We start from the raw sequence: 19,030 nt of genomic DNA, 5'->3' as shown, positions 1-19,030 counted from the left end.
TCTTCTCTAACTGTCCTTGCCAAAATGAATAATGGCCACTTATATTCCGGTACACTTTGCTTATTATAAATCTATCACACAACTTTTATCAGTTTGTCTTGTAACATCTAGACTGCAAGTTCCTTTAAAAAGCAGGTGTAAAAAAATCACCTAATCTTGTCCACATCTTTATGTGTTCCCCCTTCTCACACACTTTTCACAGGGCCTAACACTGTGCCTCATATGAAATAGCTGATCAATAAATACTTGTGGAAGTAAATGAACTTTCTTCAACAAATTTTTCCCTAAATGAAAGTAAGAAATACAACCAAATTAATAAAAAAGCACTTTACTGACAGCTTACTTTCAATAGAGTTACTTCATGTGATGGCTATTTATAATTATTTCAAAAGTTATTAACATTCTTTGATTCAGTATGGTTTAACCTAAAGGTGGAGATAGGTTACCTGATTCGTCAAGTTCTGTACTGTAACTGTTAACTGAAACACATCTCTTCAAGTTGCCCTCCTCCCCAAAGCAGTAAGAATAATATGACAAATATAAATATATCCTGGGGACCCTTTAGATGATAAAACATGTATGTTTCATCTCATATAAGTTCAATAAATCAACCCAAAGTAATATCCAACTTCAGTGTATGGATGGTAGCGTGTTAGCATTTTGGTTATTTTATTTTGATCATTATTTTTATAATAAATAAAAAAATACAATAAATGTTTGATAACTTCTTACCCAATAACTGCATTAAAATGTGGAAATGTAACATATAATTTTGCTATTATACAAAAACTTAAAATGTAAGAGGCAGCATGATACATACTAATATAGAAGTCCAATCAGGACTCTAAAAATATAAGATACAGCCAGAGTTTCATTATTTACTAGTTCGGTCACCTTGAAGTAGTTGGTTAACCTTCCTGATTTCCAGTTTCCTCATGTGAAATAATAGTATCTGGTTCATCTATCTGTATGGATTTACATAAATATCAAATAAGATAGCATATAGGAAAGCTATAAAATGCTACTAGACGTTCACATCTTTCTTTATATAAAGCTAATGAGTGAGACTGTCCTGTAATTTTATGAAAAATCTGGGATTAGAATTATCCTTTTCTTGAAAAATTAGTAAACCTTTTCTGTAAAACTGTCTGGGCCTAGTATTCTCTTGTGAGAGAAAAATGTTAATTATTTCTTCGTTTTACTTAATGATTATCAATTATTCAGCTTTTCTTTCTTTTACAAAAGCAATTTTGACAAGACACATTTTCCTAGGAATTCCCATGTTTTGTTTTTCACACTTGCTAACATAAAGTTCTTCCTGCTATTCTCACAATGTTTTTAATATCTGTGGTATTTTATATAACTTTTAGATTACAAAATTATAGACATTTAAAATTCTTTGCTTTCATGAATTTTTAATGAATACAAAATTAAAATAATTTTTGTTGCAATAACAAAATAAAATAGTAATTTTTGTACTATATTATCCTTAAATAATCACTACGAATGTTTGTCAGTTTACCTGTGGGCCAGGAATGAGATATCAGTCTTTGTATTATTTTTCACTCTTTTCCATAACCTAACCATCTTGAAAGAGATTATTTAAAACAATGAAAAACAACGTTTTTTGTTAAGTCTTCCTTTCTGAAAGACACTGATGACTAAGATGGCATATGGTACATTATTTCTGAAGTACTACTATTCTGCCTCCCCATAGCCCTTCACATATATTTCATCTGTAGATATTTCAGTCAACCTAAGTTTCCCCTTGTGGGGAAAAAAAGTCCCAATAAGACCAAATAAGATTTGATTATTACATACACAGAAAGGCAAATCCAGGATATGAAGCATAATATGGAAGTCTTAGAAAGAAAGAGAAAAAAAGATAGTAGAAGCTCCTAGAAAAAGACCTGATTGGACCTTAAGAAAATATAAGTACCCCTGTAATTACCACAAACAGCAAAAACATATTTAGGTTTCAACTGAAATGGAAGACTTAAGAAAATGGTCAATCCAGACCTTGTTTTTATGTAGAAGAATGTAAGTCCTCATACTAAAATCGTAAGTGAAAACTGAGCCAAAAGACAATTATCTTAAAATAAAAACTTGCTAAAATTATTTTTTTTTCGAGATATTTTTCTTGCTGTGTTACCAATTCACACAAGCAGGAAAGGGCTTTGAGCAAACATTGCTGAAGACCCAGAAATATGATAGCTTGCTCATCAATGAGCTTCTAGTTTCACATACACTGTTCCAACTACTATTTTCCCTAATTATGTTGCTTGCTATCAAATTGTAAGGGCAAGAAATAAATAATTTAAATACAAACCAATTAACCAAGCATCATAAGATCATCTAAATAAAAAAATAGAGACATAATAAATTATCCATATTATGCGATCTTCAAAGTATTATTGATGCATGTGACCAAAATAGTACTTGAACACTGAATAACAGAAAAAACAAGTTTTCACTATACTTAATCACATATATCCTTCAATAACATACCTCAGGAGGTTTGAATTCTTCAATTCCACCTTCCATTTTCTGTTTAAGTGCACTGTTTACTTGCTTAGCATTCTGAACCTTCAACAAAATAACCACAAGTGTGAATCAGATTGTGTACTTAAGTAAATTTTTGAGTACTCAGTAAGTGTAAAGAATATATTCCAAAACCCTCTTAAATTTTATTTTAGGAGAACAGTCATACTTCACACTTAGGGCATGACATGCCACTAATTCAACTTGCACACATATCAACTAATTAAACATCTAACAGACTAAAAGACTCAGTATCTTTGAATATCATGGTCTTGAATATCTTTTAGCAACAACTTTTATAACCAAAGACAACTGGCAAACATACAGATTAAATTCCATCAATACTTCTCATTACCATGTTTTGACTAAATAACAATTCTTCCAATAATAATGATGATGATGGTAGCTAACATTTATTATTTATTACATATAAAACATCATTCTCAGTCCTTCATATGTAATAAATCACTTAATTCTCAAAATCACCCTGTGAGGTAAGTACAATCAGTTCTGCTGTAACATGACAAATACATTAAAAGTCACTAACTAGCCAGGTACAATAGCTCACACCTACAATCCTAGTGTTTTGGGAGGCCAGGAGTCTGAGACCACCCTGGCAATTTTAGTGAGACCCTGTCTCCATAAAAAAAAAGAAAAAAAAAATAGCTGGGTATGGGAGGCTGAGGTGGGAGAATTGATTGAGCCCAGTAGTTCTAGGTTACGGTGAGCTGTGACTGTGTCATTGCACTCTAGCCTCGATGACAAACAAGACCCTGTCTCAAAAAAAAAAAAAAAAAAAAAACACCAGAAAAGGTCAGTGTGCTATGCAAAATCCATAATAAACACCGCAGGGCTTGCAGGGAAAAGGAGATTGGGATACAACATTAAGAAACTTCAATGACCACATGAGACAGGAACCTAACAAAAATGGCAACACAGTTTTACACATTCTAAATGATTTTATGATTTTTTCTAAATCCATAAATGCTACAATACAGACAGTACTTTACTTTGGAAAAAAAGACATGAAGTTTGCCTATGGAAGTGGGAGTCAAAATGGTTGCAGTTTGTGAATTACTGTGGAAGTGGTAGGAGGGTTACTTGAAATTTTAACACCAGATATGTATGGTTCGTAACACACAGTGAATTGAGGTAGCTGTTACATGTTTGAGATGTGTGCATGCTTACTTCAGCTGGATGCATGTTTTTTGCTGACAAAAATCATATACAAACAAACAAAAAATTTGTGTTATGTTCAAATTGTTTCCAAGTATATTAACTGCATTAGAACAAATCCATATTTTCAAAAAAAGTTATGGCAGAATAGACTCTACTCATAAACATTTTACAGATGAGGAATATAAGGCACAGAGAAGTTAAAAAACTTTTCTAAGGCTAGGAGATACAACCTGAATTTAAACCATACCAAGTTTTTAACTTCTACTCTACTAGCAATATTATTAGTCTCCAATTAGACTGTTAAGGGTTAGGATTTTTTGTTTACTTTTTTCCTCTGTTTTTCCCCTCTAGTATGGACAATGAAATACTTATAATTTAAGAACTTTTTTTCCACCAGAGATCTTAAAACCAAAGCTAAAATGTATAAAATCTAGAACAGTTCAAGGGTAGTCAGTTGGCCATGTTAGACAGACATATAGAGATTAAAAAGTAGTCTCAATTCTCAAGGATTTCATAGACTAGTGGGGAGATAAGTAAATATAAAAGTATAATAAATACTAAAACACCTAACATAGGCATGGAGAGAGAGAGAGAGAATGAGAAAGAAGAGTGCTTGTATGTATGTTGATAAACAGGTGGTGGGGAAGATTAGGGAAAGTGTTCCAGAGGAGAAGAGGCTAAACTAAGTTTTAAAGAATTTAACTGGCAGACAAGGTTGAGAGGAGGATATGCATTCCAGGCAGAATCATGTGTAGGAAGACAGAAAAGCACTAAGGCAAAGACAAGAAGTTAGGCTGGGGCCAGACTGAGGAATTTTAATTATGCCTAAAGATGGAAGGATATACCTGAATTGAACCTTAGAAAGACTGGGGGAAAAAAAAAAAAAAAAAGATTGGAGGAAACCTAAAGGACTTTTAAGGAAGGGAACAAAATGACCATACCTGCCTTTTAGAAAGATACTTCCAGTAGTAATGTGAAGAACAAAATAGGGTAAAGAGAATGGAAATTAATTTAGCAATCTAGGTGAGAAATATTAAATAATTAAGAAAACTTTCATTAAAATTGTAGGAATGAAGGAAGGATGGCAGTGGTATACAGAGGTTAAAGAAATAAATTAGAGGCCCAGCATGGTGGCTCATACCTGTAATTCCAGCACTTTGGGAGGCCAAGGCAGGAGGATCACCTGAGGTCAGAAGTTTGAGAACAGCCTGACCAACATGGAGAAACCCAGCCTCTACTGAAAATACAAAATGAGCCAGACATGGTGGTGCATGCCTGTAATCCCAGCTACTCAGGAGGCTGAGGCAGGAGAATTGTTTGAACCCAGGAGGTGGAGGTTGCAGTGAGCCAAGATCGCACCATTGCACTCCAGCCTGGGCAATAACAGAAAAGCGAAACTCTGTCTCAAAAAAAACAAAACAAAACTTGGAAACAAAATTAAGACATCTTTGTAAACACTTGATTGTGGAGAATTAGGGGGAATTGAGGATAAGTGGTCACTGGCTTCAGTAACTGAGAGTATGTGGCACTACTCACTGAGACAGAGAATACAAAAACTGGAATAGATAACTAGGGTGAGTGTGGAAGAATTTAGTTTGGACACTGTATATGAGATGTCTGTGACATAAAAGTTGCAGTGATTAACAGAATTTTTAAACCCATGACACTTTACTGTGGCACATATCAAATGTCACACATCAAATGAATAACCAAGATAGGATTTTTTTTTTTTTTGAGATGGAGTCTTGCTCTCTTGCCAGGCTGGATTGCAGTGGTGCAATCTCGGCTCAGTGCAATCTCCACCTCCCGGGTTCAAGCGATTCCCCTGCCTCAGCCTCCCAAGTAGCTGGGACTACAGGCACGCACTACCATGCCCAGCTAATTTTTGTATTTTTAGTAGAGACAGGGCTTCACCATGTTGGCCAGGATGATCTCGATCTCTTGACCTTATGAACCGCGTGCCTCAGCTTCCCAAGTGCTGGGATTACAGGTGTGAGCCACTGCACTGGCCCCAAGGTAGGAAGTGAAAGTTTAAAGTTCCTTCTTAAAAAAAAAAAATCAATAAAAACAGTCCCTAAGTATAGTAAGAGTAGTACAGAGAATGAAGTATGAAAACAGGTGACTGAGTACATTTTGTTCCTTTATATTTTAAGTGCATTTAAAGTATTACAGGCAAATGTTTTAGAAGTTTTCTAAAGAACAGTGCTATGGTTTCAAAGATGGGCATCTTGCATTCATAGTCTGACTAAAGGCTAAGCATTTAACCAAATATGAGATACATTGCTGGTATAGGGGTAAGCATAGCTGCCTTCTAAGTATGTACTATTTCATATGTACTACACACATACATACTCAAGAGAGTCACAAAGTCAAGTGAAAAAAAATCCAAAAAGAAAGAAATGGTTGACAGTGTCAAACATTACTGAGTAGTCACAGGAGTTAAAAACCAAGAAGGCAGCATTAGATATGGTCACTTGTTCATAAATGATATTTTTTCCTATTGTAAGCCCTAACTCCTAGGCTCAAGCAATCCTCCTGCCTCAGCCTCTCTTGAATAGCTAGGACTACACTACAGACACACACAACCACGCTTGGCTATTTTTAATTTTTTTTATATAGAGATGAAGTCTCACTACGTTGCTCAGGCTGGTGTCAAAACTCCTGGCCTCAAGTGACATTCCTGTCTTGGCCTCCCAAAGCATTAGGATTACAGGCACGAGCCACCATGTCAGCCCATAAATGATCTTCAGATAGGTGTTTAAGTAGAACTGGCATACCATATGGGGCAGAAACTAGATTAGAAAGGGTTGAAGAATAAGTGGTTGTAAGAAAGCAGAGGAAGAAAATGGGGTCTATGTTTATTAAGGAAGAAAAAGAGTTAACAGAAAAGCAGTTTGGGTAAATAACAAGGAACAGAAAAATCTGAACATATTTAAGATAGAGAATCTTGCTCCCATACTGTTGCAAGGTTCTTTTTTTTTTTTTTTTTGAGACGGAGTTTCGCTCTTGTTACCCAGGCTGGAGTGCAATGGCGCGATCTCGGCTCACCGCAACCTCTGCCTCCTGGGTTCAGGCAATTCTCCTGCCTCAGCCTCCTAAGTAGCTGGGATTACAGGCACGCGCCACCATGCCCAGCTAGTTTTATTGTATTTTTAGTAGAGATGGGGTTTCACCATGTTGACCAGGATGGTCTCGAACTTTCGACCTCGTGATCCACCCGCCTCGGCCTCCCAAAGTGCTGGGATTACAGGCTTGAGCCACTGCGCCCGGCCATTGTTGCAAGGTTCTTATATTTTGTAAGGAGTAGTATACAGTAGTCCTCCCATATCCGCAGGGGACACAGTCCAAAACTCCCAGTGGATGCCTGAAACTATGGATAGTACCAAATCATAACATATACAGGTTGAGTATTCCCTTATCCAAAATGCTTGGGACCAGAAGTGTTTCAAATTTCAGGGAATTTTGGAATATTTGCATAATACATACCAGTTGCACATCCCTAATCCGAAAACCCAAAATCCAAAATGCTCCAATGACCATTTCCTTTGATCACCATGTTCAAAGTTTCAAATTTTGGAGCATTTCAAATTTCAGATTAGGGATGCACAACCTGTACTATTTTTTCCTATGTATACATACCTATGATAAAGTTTAATTTATATATTAGGCACAATAAGAAAGTAACAATAGCTAACTAAAAATAGAACAATTATAACTGTAATAAAAGCTAGGTAAACACAATCTCTCTCTCAAAATATCTGCACTACAGGTAACTGAAACCATGGAAAGTGAAATCACAGATTAAGGGAGGACTACTGTAATATTAACTAAGTATACAGTGATAAACTAAGGATGAATATAGTAATCCCTAAAGCAACTACAAAAAAAGCACAAGAAAATGCAAAAGATAGGGCTAAAAACTCTAAATATGACCATGGTCCACCTTTCCTTAAAGTCCTTCAGTAGTTTCCTAACTCTGGACGAATCTCAAATTTCTTAACCTGATTTTCTTACAAATCTCTATCTACCTCTACTGTAATCCGCTAAAGGCAAACTAACAAAGAGCTTTAAGATGAATGACAGTGATCAGACCAGTACTTTAAAAAGATAATATTGGCAATAATGTGTAAACTCCAGCTAAAGAGAAGTAACAGAAAGAATCAACAAGAGGCAGGGTGTGGTGGCTCATGCCTATAAGCTCAGCACTTTGAGGCCCAGGCAGGAAGATAGCTTGAGCCCAGGAGTCCAAGACCAGCCTGGGTAACAGCAAGAACCTTTCTCTACAAAAAACTAAAATAAAGAAAAAAAAAAAAAAATCAACATGATAGCTACTCTCAGGCAAGCAAGAGTAAGAACTTAAATTGGTAGTAATAATAAAATAAAAATGAGGGAATTGATTTAAAGGAAATTTCAGAAATAAAACTCACATAACTTGGTTATCATTTTAGTTTACATGTGTTGGGAAAGGGATAAGAGCAGGGGATGAATAAAAGAGGATTCTGATGTTTCAACAGACAGGAAACAGAGAAAAAATATTTTAGGGAAAAACCTAGTAAGCAGCTGGGACTATAGCTAAGGAGCTTGAGAAAAGTCGCAGCTTGAGAAGTAAGACTCAGAAGTCACTGGCATACAGTGTAGGGTTGGTTGATATAGATCAGGAAAGTATGGACTTAGAATACATGGATTTAAGGGATAAGAAAAAAATAAAACAAACAAACAACAGGAAAAGATAACTAAGAAAGGCCAGAGATCTAATAACAATGATTAACTGAGTACTTAATATGTGCCGGACACTGTTTTAAGCACTTACATATTATCTGGTTTAATTCCTCTCAACCACTATACTATTATCCACATTTCCAGATGAGAAAACTCTGGCTGAGAGAAGTTAAAGAGCTCCTCCAAGGTTACACAGGAAGGAGATGGTGTAGCCACGGTTAGAACTTAACAAGTTCACTGACTCTAGATGCTGATTCTTAACTACTATCTGGTTATGATGATGGTGCCCGTACAATACTACTAGTACTACTACTACTACTGATGATGAAGACAACAACCATTATTCACTGAGCATTCAAAATGGGCCAAGCACTGCCAAACAATCTACATGTACCATAAATAATTCCCAATAACCTACAAGAGAAGAATGATTATTTCCCAATTTTATAGATAGAACATTGAAGCTTATGGAGGTTATATAATTTGCCCAAGATCACAGAGCTAACAGGCAGTAATGCTGAGATTCAAATCTAAAACAGGCAGAGGTATCTTCTAAGTTGCACACAAGATAAACTTTAAAAAATGAAACTTGTGGCTGGGCGCGGTGGCTCACACCTGTAATCCCAGCACTTTGGGAGGCCGAGGCAGGTGAATCACGATGTCAAGAGATCGAGACCATCCTGGTCAACATGGTGAAACCCCGTCTCTACTAAAAATACAAAAAAATTAGCTGGGCATGGTGGCGCCTGCCTGTAATCCCAGCTACTCAGGAGGGTGAGGCAGGAGAATTGCCTGAACCCAGGAGGCGGAGGTTGCGGTGAGCCGAGATCGCGCCATTGCACTCCAGCCTGGGTAACAAGAGCGAAACTCCATCTCAAAAAAAAAAAAAAAAAAAAAAAAAAAAGAAACCTGTGGCCAGGCATGGTGGCTCACGCCTGTAATCCCAGCACTTTGGGAGGCCGAGGCGGGGCAAATCAGTAGGTCAAGAGATCGAGACCATCCAGGCCAACATGGTGAAACCCTGTCTCTACTAAAAATACAAAAATTAGCTGGGCGTGGTGGCACACGCCTGTAGTCCCAGCTACGTGGGAGGCTGAGGCAAGAGAATTGCTTGAACCCAGGAGGCAGAGGTTGCAGTAAGCTGAGATCCCACCACTGCACTCCAGCCTGGCACCTACTGACAGAGACTGGAGCGAGACTCTGTCAAAAAAAAAAAAAAAAAGAAACTTGCATAAATGGAAGGCTGAGAAAAATCTGCAAACAACTGAGCTCAATCTAGTTAAAACTGGATAGGTAGGCTGGTCCGAGTGCAGTGGTGTTTACAACTAATTGATCACAACCAGTTACAGATTTCTTTGTTCCTTCTCCACTCCCACTGCTTCACTTGCCTAGCCTTTAAAAAAAAAAGCGGATAGGTAAAATGCACAGAATCATTAAAAATATTATTTTTATAAAATACCTGACGTTTTAGAGAGATCAGCTCCATGTCCAGCTGCCTCAGAATGGTGTTGGCTGCATTGGGACTACAGGAAACTGCTACCACATCTTCCTGGGTTAAATACATGCCCTTAGGTGGACGGCACTTAGAACGCTGAGAATGATGGCGATGTTGTAAACTCTGATACTCTCTTCTTCCAAGTCCAATCTTGCTAGTTTGGACAGGTTGTTCAGTATTACCCTAAGAGAATAAAAGCAGAATAACGGGTCACTCAGTTTTCACAAATGTATAAAGTGAAAACAGTCTATTACTATTAGAAGTATCTTCTGCAATAAGTACACATAAAAAACCACTTATAACCAATTATATTTTATGTACAAGTCCAAACACACATACACATAGCACTCACCAATTGGGGGGAAAAGCATACAACATAATATATCCTTGCTTAATCCACTCAATCAAATGTTTGATTTTTAGGCCCAGAGGACTAGGAATAAGTGAAAAAATAAGTTAGACTCTAAACTTCCCTGTGCACTTCAAGATGTGATATATTTTCCCTCAGCAATAAAAGGCAAAAAAAAAAAAAAAAAAAAAAAAAAAAGCCTCAACTTATTAAATGCAAGTTCCTCTTAAAATAAAAATGAGAAAAAAGAGGGCAATTTAGAAATTATGACACATAGCAGATTAGATAGCTGGCTAAAGAGACAACATTTCATTTTTACTTCATAGTTGCTGAAAGAAAACTATGCCTCTAAAGGTTAAAAAGGACACAATTATCTTAACCCAGAAAATATTTCTAACTTCCAAATCTATGATGAAAATAAAAGTAAATTTATGCCTCAGAAGACATTCTAATAATGGTGACCATGAAGTTTTAAGTATTATTTCATTATAACTTGTTCTTAAAAGTATGATATAAAAATACAATGTTATTCTGAAAGAAAAATCTATTAGAAACTACATCTTTTAAGCTGAAGATTTCACTGAATATATTTAATAATCCAATTTCTTTCTCTCTTTTTTTTTTTTTTGGGAGACAGAGTCTTTTTCTGTCAGGCTGAATGCAGTGGCATGAGCATGGCTCACTGAAGCCTTGACCTCCTGGGCTCAAATGATCCCCCCACCTCAGCCTCCTGAGTGGTTGGGACTACAAGTGTATGCCACTATGCCTAGCTAATTTTTTGTTTGTTTGCTTTTTGTAGAGATGGGGTCTCACCATATTGCCCAGGCTGGTCTTGAACTCCTAAATTCAAGTGATCTGCCTACCTCGGGCTCCCAAAGTGCTAGGATTACAGGCCTGAGCCACCACGCCCAGCCTAACACTCTGATTTATTAGAAAAAGAACTCTTAGAAAAATTCATTAAAAAAAATTTCTTTTCTTTTTTTTGTTTTTGAAATGGAGTCTCGCACTGTTGCCTGGGCTGGACTGCAATGGCACAATCTTGGCTCAGTGCAACATCCGCATCCCTGGTTCAAGTGATTGTCTTGCCTCAGCCTCCTGAGTAGCTGGGATTATAGGCGTACACCACCACACCTGGCTGATTTATTGTATTTTTAGTAGAGACGGGGTTTCACTATGTTGGCCAGGCTGGTCTTGAACTCCTGACCTTGTGATCTGCCCGCCTCGGCCTCCCAAAGTGCTGGGATTATAGGAGTGAGCCACTGCACCTGGCCTTTTTTTTTTTTTTGAGATAGAGTCTTGCTCTGTTGCCCAGGCTGCAATGCAGTGGGGCAATCTTGGCTCACTACAACCTCCACCTCCTAGGTTCAAATGATGATGCTCCTGCCTCAGTCTCCCGAGTAGCTGGAATTACAGCACCCGCCACCACACACAGCTAATTTTTGTATTTTTAGTAAAGATGGGGTTTGCCATGTTAGGCAGGCTGGTCTCAAACTCCTGACCTCAGGTGATCCACCAGCCTCAGCCACCCAAAGTGCTGAGATTACGGGTGTGAGCCACTGCACCTGCTAAAAATTTATTATGAAGCATAATTTACTTAATTGCTCAAAGCCAACTCCAAGCAACACATGGCAGATCTGATGTTCAGAGAAACTTCTCCCAGTAGAGCACTGCTAAAATTGCTGGATCAAACGTTTTTTTAAAAGTCTTTTAAAATTCACTTCTGAGCTAGTAGAGAAGTGAGGAAATTCTTCCAAGATCAGAAATGATGAGAAAGCAAGAATCCAGAGGGAGAAGCAAGTATGTAGCAGTTGGCATTTGCCTAAAGCCAGGCTTCAATGGACAACAGGTGCAGGGCTCAGGAGACAAGCCAGAATGCTAAAAGGGGAACTCCATCATCGTGTGAAGTAGGAAAACAAACACCCTGCTCTGCAGAGGGAGGGGATAATTAATGGGAGTTGTGCCCATTTCACTCTTGGCTGGGTAGAAACCAAAAAAAGTGTTGCAGAAGTGCCCCAATCACAGTCCTCCATTCAAGCAGGTATGGGGTCTAAATTTGTATGATCTGTTTGCCTGAAAAACCCTAAATCAAGAATTTACTATAAAGTGTCTTAGATCGGTAGTACCTAGACACAACTACCAGAAGCAAATGCAAATCCTCTCTAGAACAATGCACTTTAAACCCGGGTCTCAAAAACTCAGTTTATGACCAACAGATCCTCACTAAATGAACTTTTAAAGGATATACTCTAAGGAAAAAAAAAAAAATTTATTTTAAAAGAAAGCCCTTGGATTCAAGAAAGAACGGTGGGCAAAATAAAAGTTAAAGATGTGGGTAAATCTAAACAAAATGAACCACATGTTTGGTTTGTGAGATTTAAAAAACCAAGATGTAACAAACTGTGGACAAAACTAGTATATAAATCAGGATGGGGCTGGGTGCAGTGGCTCGCGCCTGTAATCCCAGCACTTTGGGAAGCTGAAGCAGGCGGATCATGAGGTCAAGAGATCAAGACCATCCTGGCCAACATGGAGAAGCCTCATCTCTACTAAAAATACAAAAATTAGCTGGGTGTGGTAGTGTGTGCCTGTAGTCCCAGCTACTCGGGAGGCTGAGGCAGGCGAACCACTTGAACTCGGGAGACAGAGGTTGCAGTGAGCTGAGATTGTGCCACTGCACTCCAGCCTGGCGAAAGAGTAAGACCCCATCTCAAAAACAAACAAACAAAAATCAGGATAGTAGTGGATGAGTCAAAGCATTCTAAGGGCCTTCTATTAATCAGAAATTCAATAAAGATATCAATATTAGATTTTAAGTTAAAATCCAAGACAAATCAGCATATATAATAAGGATAGTAACACAGAAATATCTGAAACAAGTAGACAAAGGGGAAAAAATGGAATAAGAGATGGATTCTTAATTCCCAAAAATAGGACATAAAGGAAGGGAAAGAGGACTAGAAAAATCAAGTTGAATAGATGGTAAAAAAGAGAAAGAACAAAAATACAAATAAATCAGCTAAACATGATCAATGTAAATGGGCTAAACTCTTCAGACAAAATATTAATATAAATGCCCACCTATATGCTCCTTGTAAGACACATACTTAAAATGAGAGGACACAGAAATGTTGAAAGTAAAATAATAAAGATAAACTAGGCAAATATTTAACAGAAAAAAATGGTAGGGCTATTATATAACAGACAAAATAATCTTTAAGGTAGAAGCCATTACAAGAGACGAAAGGGTCACACCTCCTGTGATCCTACATATTGATAAAAGGCTTAATTCAGCAGCAAAATATAATAATTTGTATGTACCTAATAATAATATCTTCAAAATATAAAAAATTACTTCTCAATAACTGATCAAAACAGTTTATCACATAAGGAAACAACAAAAAACAAGCTATCAAGCAGGAAAGCAGTAAGAAATGGATTTCAACCACGGAACTGACAAACCTAAATTAATGGACACATAAAACCTTGTTACCAAGATAATATCCTTAAGCACATATAGAAAAATTTATGAAAATTCCATATTCTGGGCTTAGAGGTTTAAAACATGTCAACAAATTCCTCAACATTCCTGCCATGGGGAAGTAGGGGTCTATATTCATTCCCCTTGATTCGGAACCAACTTAAGTGATTTACTTATAACCACTGAATGCAACAGAAGTGACTGTGGGTAACTTTCAAGGCTGGGCCAGAAACAGCTGGGTACTTTCCACTTAGTGCTTCTGGGATTGATTACTTTGGAGGAAATCAGCTATTGGGGAAAGAAGTCAGATTACTCAGATACCACCACAGTGGAGAGGCAAAATGGAACTGCACCAACCTACAGCTAGTATCGACTACCAGCAACGTGAATGAGTCAAAAACCTTTAATAACATCCTATTTGATGTTGAAACAAAAATCATTCTCTTTATAGTCAGAAAAAAAATGTTTGTTATCATAAATTTTTTTCTTTTTTTTTTTTGAGACTAAGTCTGGCTCTGTCACCCAGGCTGGAGTGCAGTGACATGACCTCGGCTCACTGCAACTTCCACCTCACGGGTTCAAATGATTCTCCTGCTTCAGCCTCCCAAAAAGCTGGGACTACAGGCGCATGCCACCACACCTGGCTAATTTTTATATTTTTAGTAGAGATGGGGTTTCACAGTGTGGGTCAGGCTGGTCGTGAACTCCTGACCTCACATGATCCACCTGCCTCAGCCTCCCAAAATGCTGGGTGCTATCATAACTTCTATTCAAATTATATTGGTGACACTAAGCAGTTCAGTAAGAGAAGAAATAAGAACCGAAAAGAAAATAGCTATTACTTTCAGGTAATATAAATTGCTATATAGGAAATCAAAAATAATACAGATGAGTTATGAAGAGCAAAGGTCCAAGAATAACCAAGGTATTCACTCCTTAAGAAGAACCACCAAATAGTAGAACTTAAGCTAGCAACCATCAAGACTTAAGAGGCTTATTATAAGTAACTGAGAAAACGTAGGATTGACAAGAAATATTTAACTAACAGAAGTAGAATAGAGAGTCAGGCATGTGCATAAGCCTCGGATAGAATAAAGCTGGTATTGCAGACCAGTTGAAAAAGATATTCAATTTCATATTAAAAACTAAATAGCCAGGCATGGTGGCTCACGCCTGCAATCCTAGCACTTTGGGAGGCCAAGGCGAGAGGATCACTTGAGCCTATGAGCTCAAGACCAGCCTGGACAACATAACAAGACCCCATCTCATCTCTACAAAAAATTTTTTTAAAAAATTAGCTGGGTGTGGTGGCACATGCCTGCAGTCCCAGCTAGTCAAGTGGCAAGAGGATGGCTTGAGCTCAGGAATTCGCAGCAGCAGGGAGCTAAGACTGTGCCACTGGCACACCAGCCTAGGTGACAAACCGAGACCCAAATTTTAAATAAAATAATCCATCTCTACCTTACAACATGAACTTATTTACTGCTACAGCAAGGACTTCAATGTAAGAAGAGAAACTTTAAAACTTTCAAAAGAAAATGTAAAAGAATATTGGAATTTAAATTTAAAATTTATATGTTTTTGATGAAATAGCTGTTTATTTCCCTATGGAAAGTAGAAAGACAAATCACAAACTGTTAAAAAGATCTTTGCTGTTAACCAAAGGACTTGTGCCAGAATATACAAAGATAAGAAAAAACTTTCATATTCAGTCTTTAAGAAAAAGACAAATATCCAGTGGAAAAATAATACCTCTAAAAAGATACAATAGCTAATAAACAGATGGAAAAACATTCAGCCTCATTAGTTACCTGATGAATGAAACTGAGGACACCATGAAATCCCATCTCATGGTGCCAGATTTGGAACATTTTAAGAGTCTGATCAGCCGGGCGCGGTGGCTCAAGCCTGTAATCCCAGCACTTTGGGAGGTCGAGGCGGGTGGATCACGAGGTCAAGAGATCGAGACCATCCCGGTCAACATAGTGAAACCCCGTCTCTACTAAAAATACAAAAAATTAGCTGGGCATGGTGGTGCATGCCTGTAATCCCAGCTACTCAGGAGGCTGAGGCAGGAGAATTGCCTGAACCCAGGAGGCGGAGGTTGCGGTGAGCCGAGATCGCGCCATTGCACTCCAGCCTGGGTAACAAGAGTGAAACGAAACTCCGTCTCAAAAAAAAAAAAAAGAAAAGAGTCTGATCAAGTACTGGCAAGGAAGTACACAAATGAGTATTCTCATAGCCTACTGGAGGTATATTAGCTATAGAAAACAATTTGCTATTACCTAGGAAAGTTTAATGTGGCTATTCCCTAAAATAGAGTGACTCCATTCCAAAGAATCCCAGGACATTGTTACTCAATAAATCACTGTTGGCATTTTGGTGAAACAATCTGTGCTTTAAATTTCATTCTAGTTGTCATCCCTTTCTCCTGCCCACTTGACAAGTGAAATGCCCCTCAATCACTAACAATGAAAATATCTCCATAATTTCTAAATATCACTTAAGAGGTCAGTGCTAAACCTGGCTAAGAACTATCATACCAAAGAAACTCTTAGACATACGTATCCAGAACATGTTCATATCAGTATGTGCATAATACAAAAAAACTGGAAATTAAGTCTATTAGAGAGTAAGTTGTAGTATATGTATACAATGGAACATTCTATATTATTTCTATAATATAGAAATAAAAATGAATCACAAAAATAACAAAAGGCAGGTTCTGAATTATACATAACATGATTCCATTTAAACAAAGAAATAAATAAAACTAAATGATAATCATTCAGAAATATATATGTGATAAAACTATAAAGAAATAAGTGAATAATCAATTTCAGTATAGTGGTTCCCTCTGGAGAGAAGAATATGCAACTGAGGCCAGGCATGGCAGCTCATGCCTGTAATCCCAGCACTTTGGGAGGCTGAGGTGGGAGAAACACCTGAGGTCAGGAGTTCTAGACCAGTCTAGCCAACATAGCAAAATCCTGTTTCTCCTAAAAATATAAAAATTAGCCAGGAGTGGTAGCACATGCCTGTAGTCCCAACTACTCAGGAGGCTGAGGCAGGAGAATTGCTTGAACCCAGGATGGAGAGCTTGCAGTGACCTGAGATCGCGCCACTGTACTCCCAGCCTGAGAGACAGAGCAAGACTCTCTCCTAAAAAAAAAAAAAAAAGAATATGCAATTGAGGAAATACTCACAGGACTTCTGTTTCTTCTGCTCAGTGGTAGACACACTGGTATTTATTATTTTTCTTTAAACTGTACATACTCTACAGTATACAATTTTTAAAAGTTAAAATTGAAACTTTCTATGTAATATGTTAACAACATGCAGAAGCAGCTACAAAGATGTGTATTAAAAGCAATAATGTAGTGTCTTTCCCTGCCTGGTATTCCTATTGTTTGTAAATGAGCAGAAAAATGAATGAAGCTGCTGATATATAGTGCTAATCCTGGACCACACCTCTTCAGTATCCTCTTAAACTTAACTTGTACTCCCCTCATACTATTTTCTGGTTAAGATGATATCATAAGCCAAGAAAATGAGTATGTATCATCTTGCATAATTGAGAAAAACTATATATTCCATATACGTACTTACTAGGTAGCAAATTCTTAAGTTTTCAGGTTTATACCATAATTAAGAGCATATAGCATGTATTGTCATTTATTACAATTTTACTAAATGCTTACTATGTATCAGCCCCAGAGAGTGGAAAAATAGGTAAAATATATTCTTGCTCTTAAAGAAGCTCACCACACAGGAACAGAAAGGCAGGGAGAGGAAACTGTGAGTAAACAAGTACTACTCAGTACAATTAATACTGCAATAGATTTAAGGAGAAATAAGGAGGTTGCCAATTGAAGATAAGGCACAAGATTTCATAGAGAAGCTACAACTTGTAGAGTTGTGAGGAATTTCCTAAGCAGATTTGGGAATAAAGGCATTCCTCAAAAAGAGACCAACATAATCATAGGACAAAAGCATAATCATAGGACAAAAGTCAAGGAACTAAAAGACATATCTAAAACACTGTTAGTAATCTGAAGTAAATGGAGAAGGGTAGGGAATGCCTAGAGAGTTTGTGTTTTAACTTATAGACAACACCGCAAAGGATTGCAAGCAGTAAATCTGCGATTTTACAAAAGATTGCTTTGGCAACAAGGTAGCCAATGGACTGCAAAGGGTGGTGTGGAGAATCTGTAAAGGGATATAATCAGAGAAAAAAACTTTTATGTTAATTCAGAGAAGAGAGGAGAACCTAAGAAGGTAATCACACAGAGAAGAACAGAGAGATCAAATCTCACAGTTTTTTGAAAGACAGAATTAAAAACAATAATGACAAAAGGAATAGAGTAAGAAAAAGATGTCACTGAAATTGAGACACAATGGTTAAAAAGGTAGACAGGAGGCCGGGCGCAGTGGCTCAAGCCTGTAATCCCCGCACTTTGGGAGGCCGAGGCGGGTGGATCATGAGGTCAAGAGATCGAGACCATACTGGTCAACATGGTGAAACCCTGTCTCTACTAAATATACAAAAAAATTAGCTGGACATGGTGGCACATGCCTGTAATCCCAGCTACTCAGGAGGCTGACGCAGGAGAATTGCCTGAACCCAGGAGGCGGAGGTTGCGGTGAGCAGAGATGGTGCCATTGCACTCCAGCCTGGGTAACAAGAGCGAAACTCCATCGCCAAAAAAAAAGGTAGACAGGAATCAGAATGGCATTAACAAAAGTCAAAGACAGCTTTTCAAGAAGGGAGGGGTCAATAATCTGACACAGCAAGCATGAGTAGAATACAACTGATCACTGGATATGGCATTTAGGAAATCACTGGTAATCTGTCAGCAGTTTCAGTGAAGTGGTGGGACAGAAGCAGCCTGACTGAAGCAAACTCAAAAGTGAAGTAGTGCTAAGGAGGATGATTTTTTTCCAGAGAGGTTAAGAGATACGCTTTTAAATGCAAGACTTGAACATACTTTTTGGCTGCACTGAAAGGTTGAAAATATGGGAAAGACAAAGGATAACTGGTGGAGAAAGTCTCAGAGTAGATACGAAGGGACGGAAAGGATCACACAAGCAGTGAAACCGTACAGGAAAAGAAAAAAAAATCTTTCTTACTATGAGAAAGGGATATTAAGGCACAAGACTATTAATTCAGCAAACATTTATTGAATATTTGCCATATACCAGTTACTGTGCAAAGTGCTAGGGGATACAAATGAGTAACTCAGTCCCTGACTTCAAAGAGTTTGCAGCT

At 37.6% G+C, this 19,030-nt stretch overlaps 1 protein-coding gene across 5 annotated transcripts in view; it reads right to left on the bottom strand.

Annotated features, from left to right (window-relative positions):
- RCOR3 (REST corepressor 3) overlaps window positions 1–19,030 on the bottom strand; it is a 62,247-nt gene that overhangs the window by 19,465 nt on the left and 23,752 nt on the right. For all 5 annotated transcript variants that reach the window (XM_074385144.1, XM_039463457.2, XM_039463452.2 and 2 more), the window contains 2 exons: window positions 9,899–10,117; window positions 2,509–2,586 (listed from right to left, as the gene is read on the bottom strand). In XM_074385144.1, coding sequence (XP_074241245.1) covers window positions 2,509–2,586; window positions 9,899–10,117 — 297 coding nt within the window. The remainder of the gene's footprint in view (window positions 1–2,508; window positions 2,587–9,898; window positions 10,118–19,030) is intronic.

This window comes from Saimiri boliviensis, chromosome 14 (genome assembly GCF_048565385.1).
Source record: "Saimiri boliviensis isolate mSaiBol1 chromosome 14, mSaiBol1.pri, whole genome shotgun sequence".
Taxonomy (NCBI): Eukaryota; Metazoa; Chordata; class Mammalia; order Primates; family Cebidae; genus Saimiri; species Saimiri boliviensis.
This window is presented reverse-complemented; position numbering and strand designations above follow the sequence as displayed.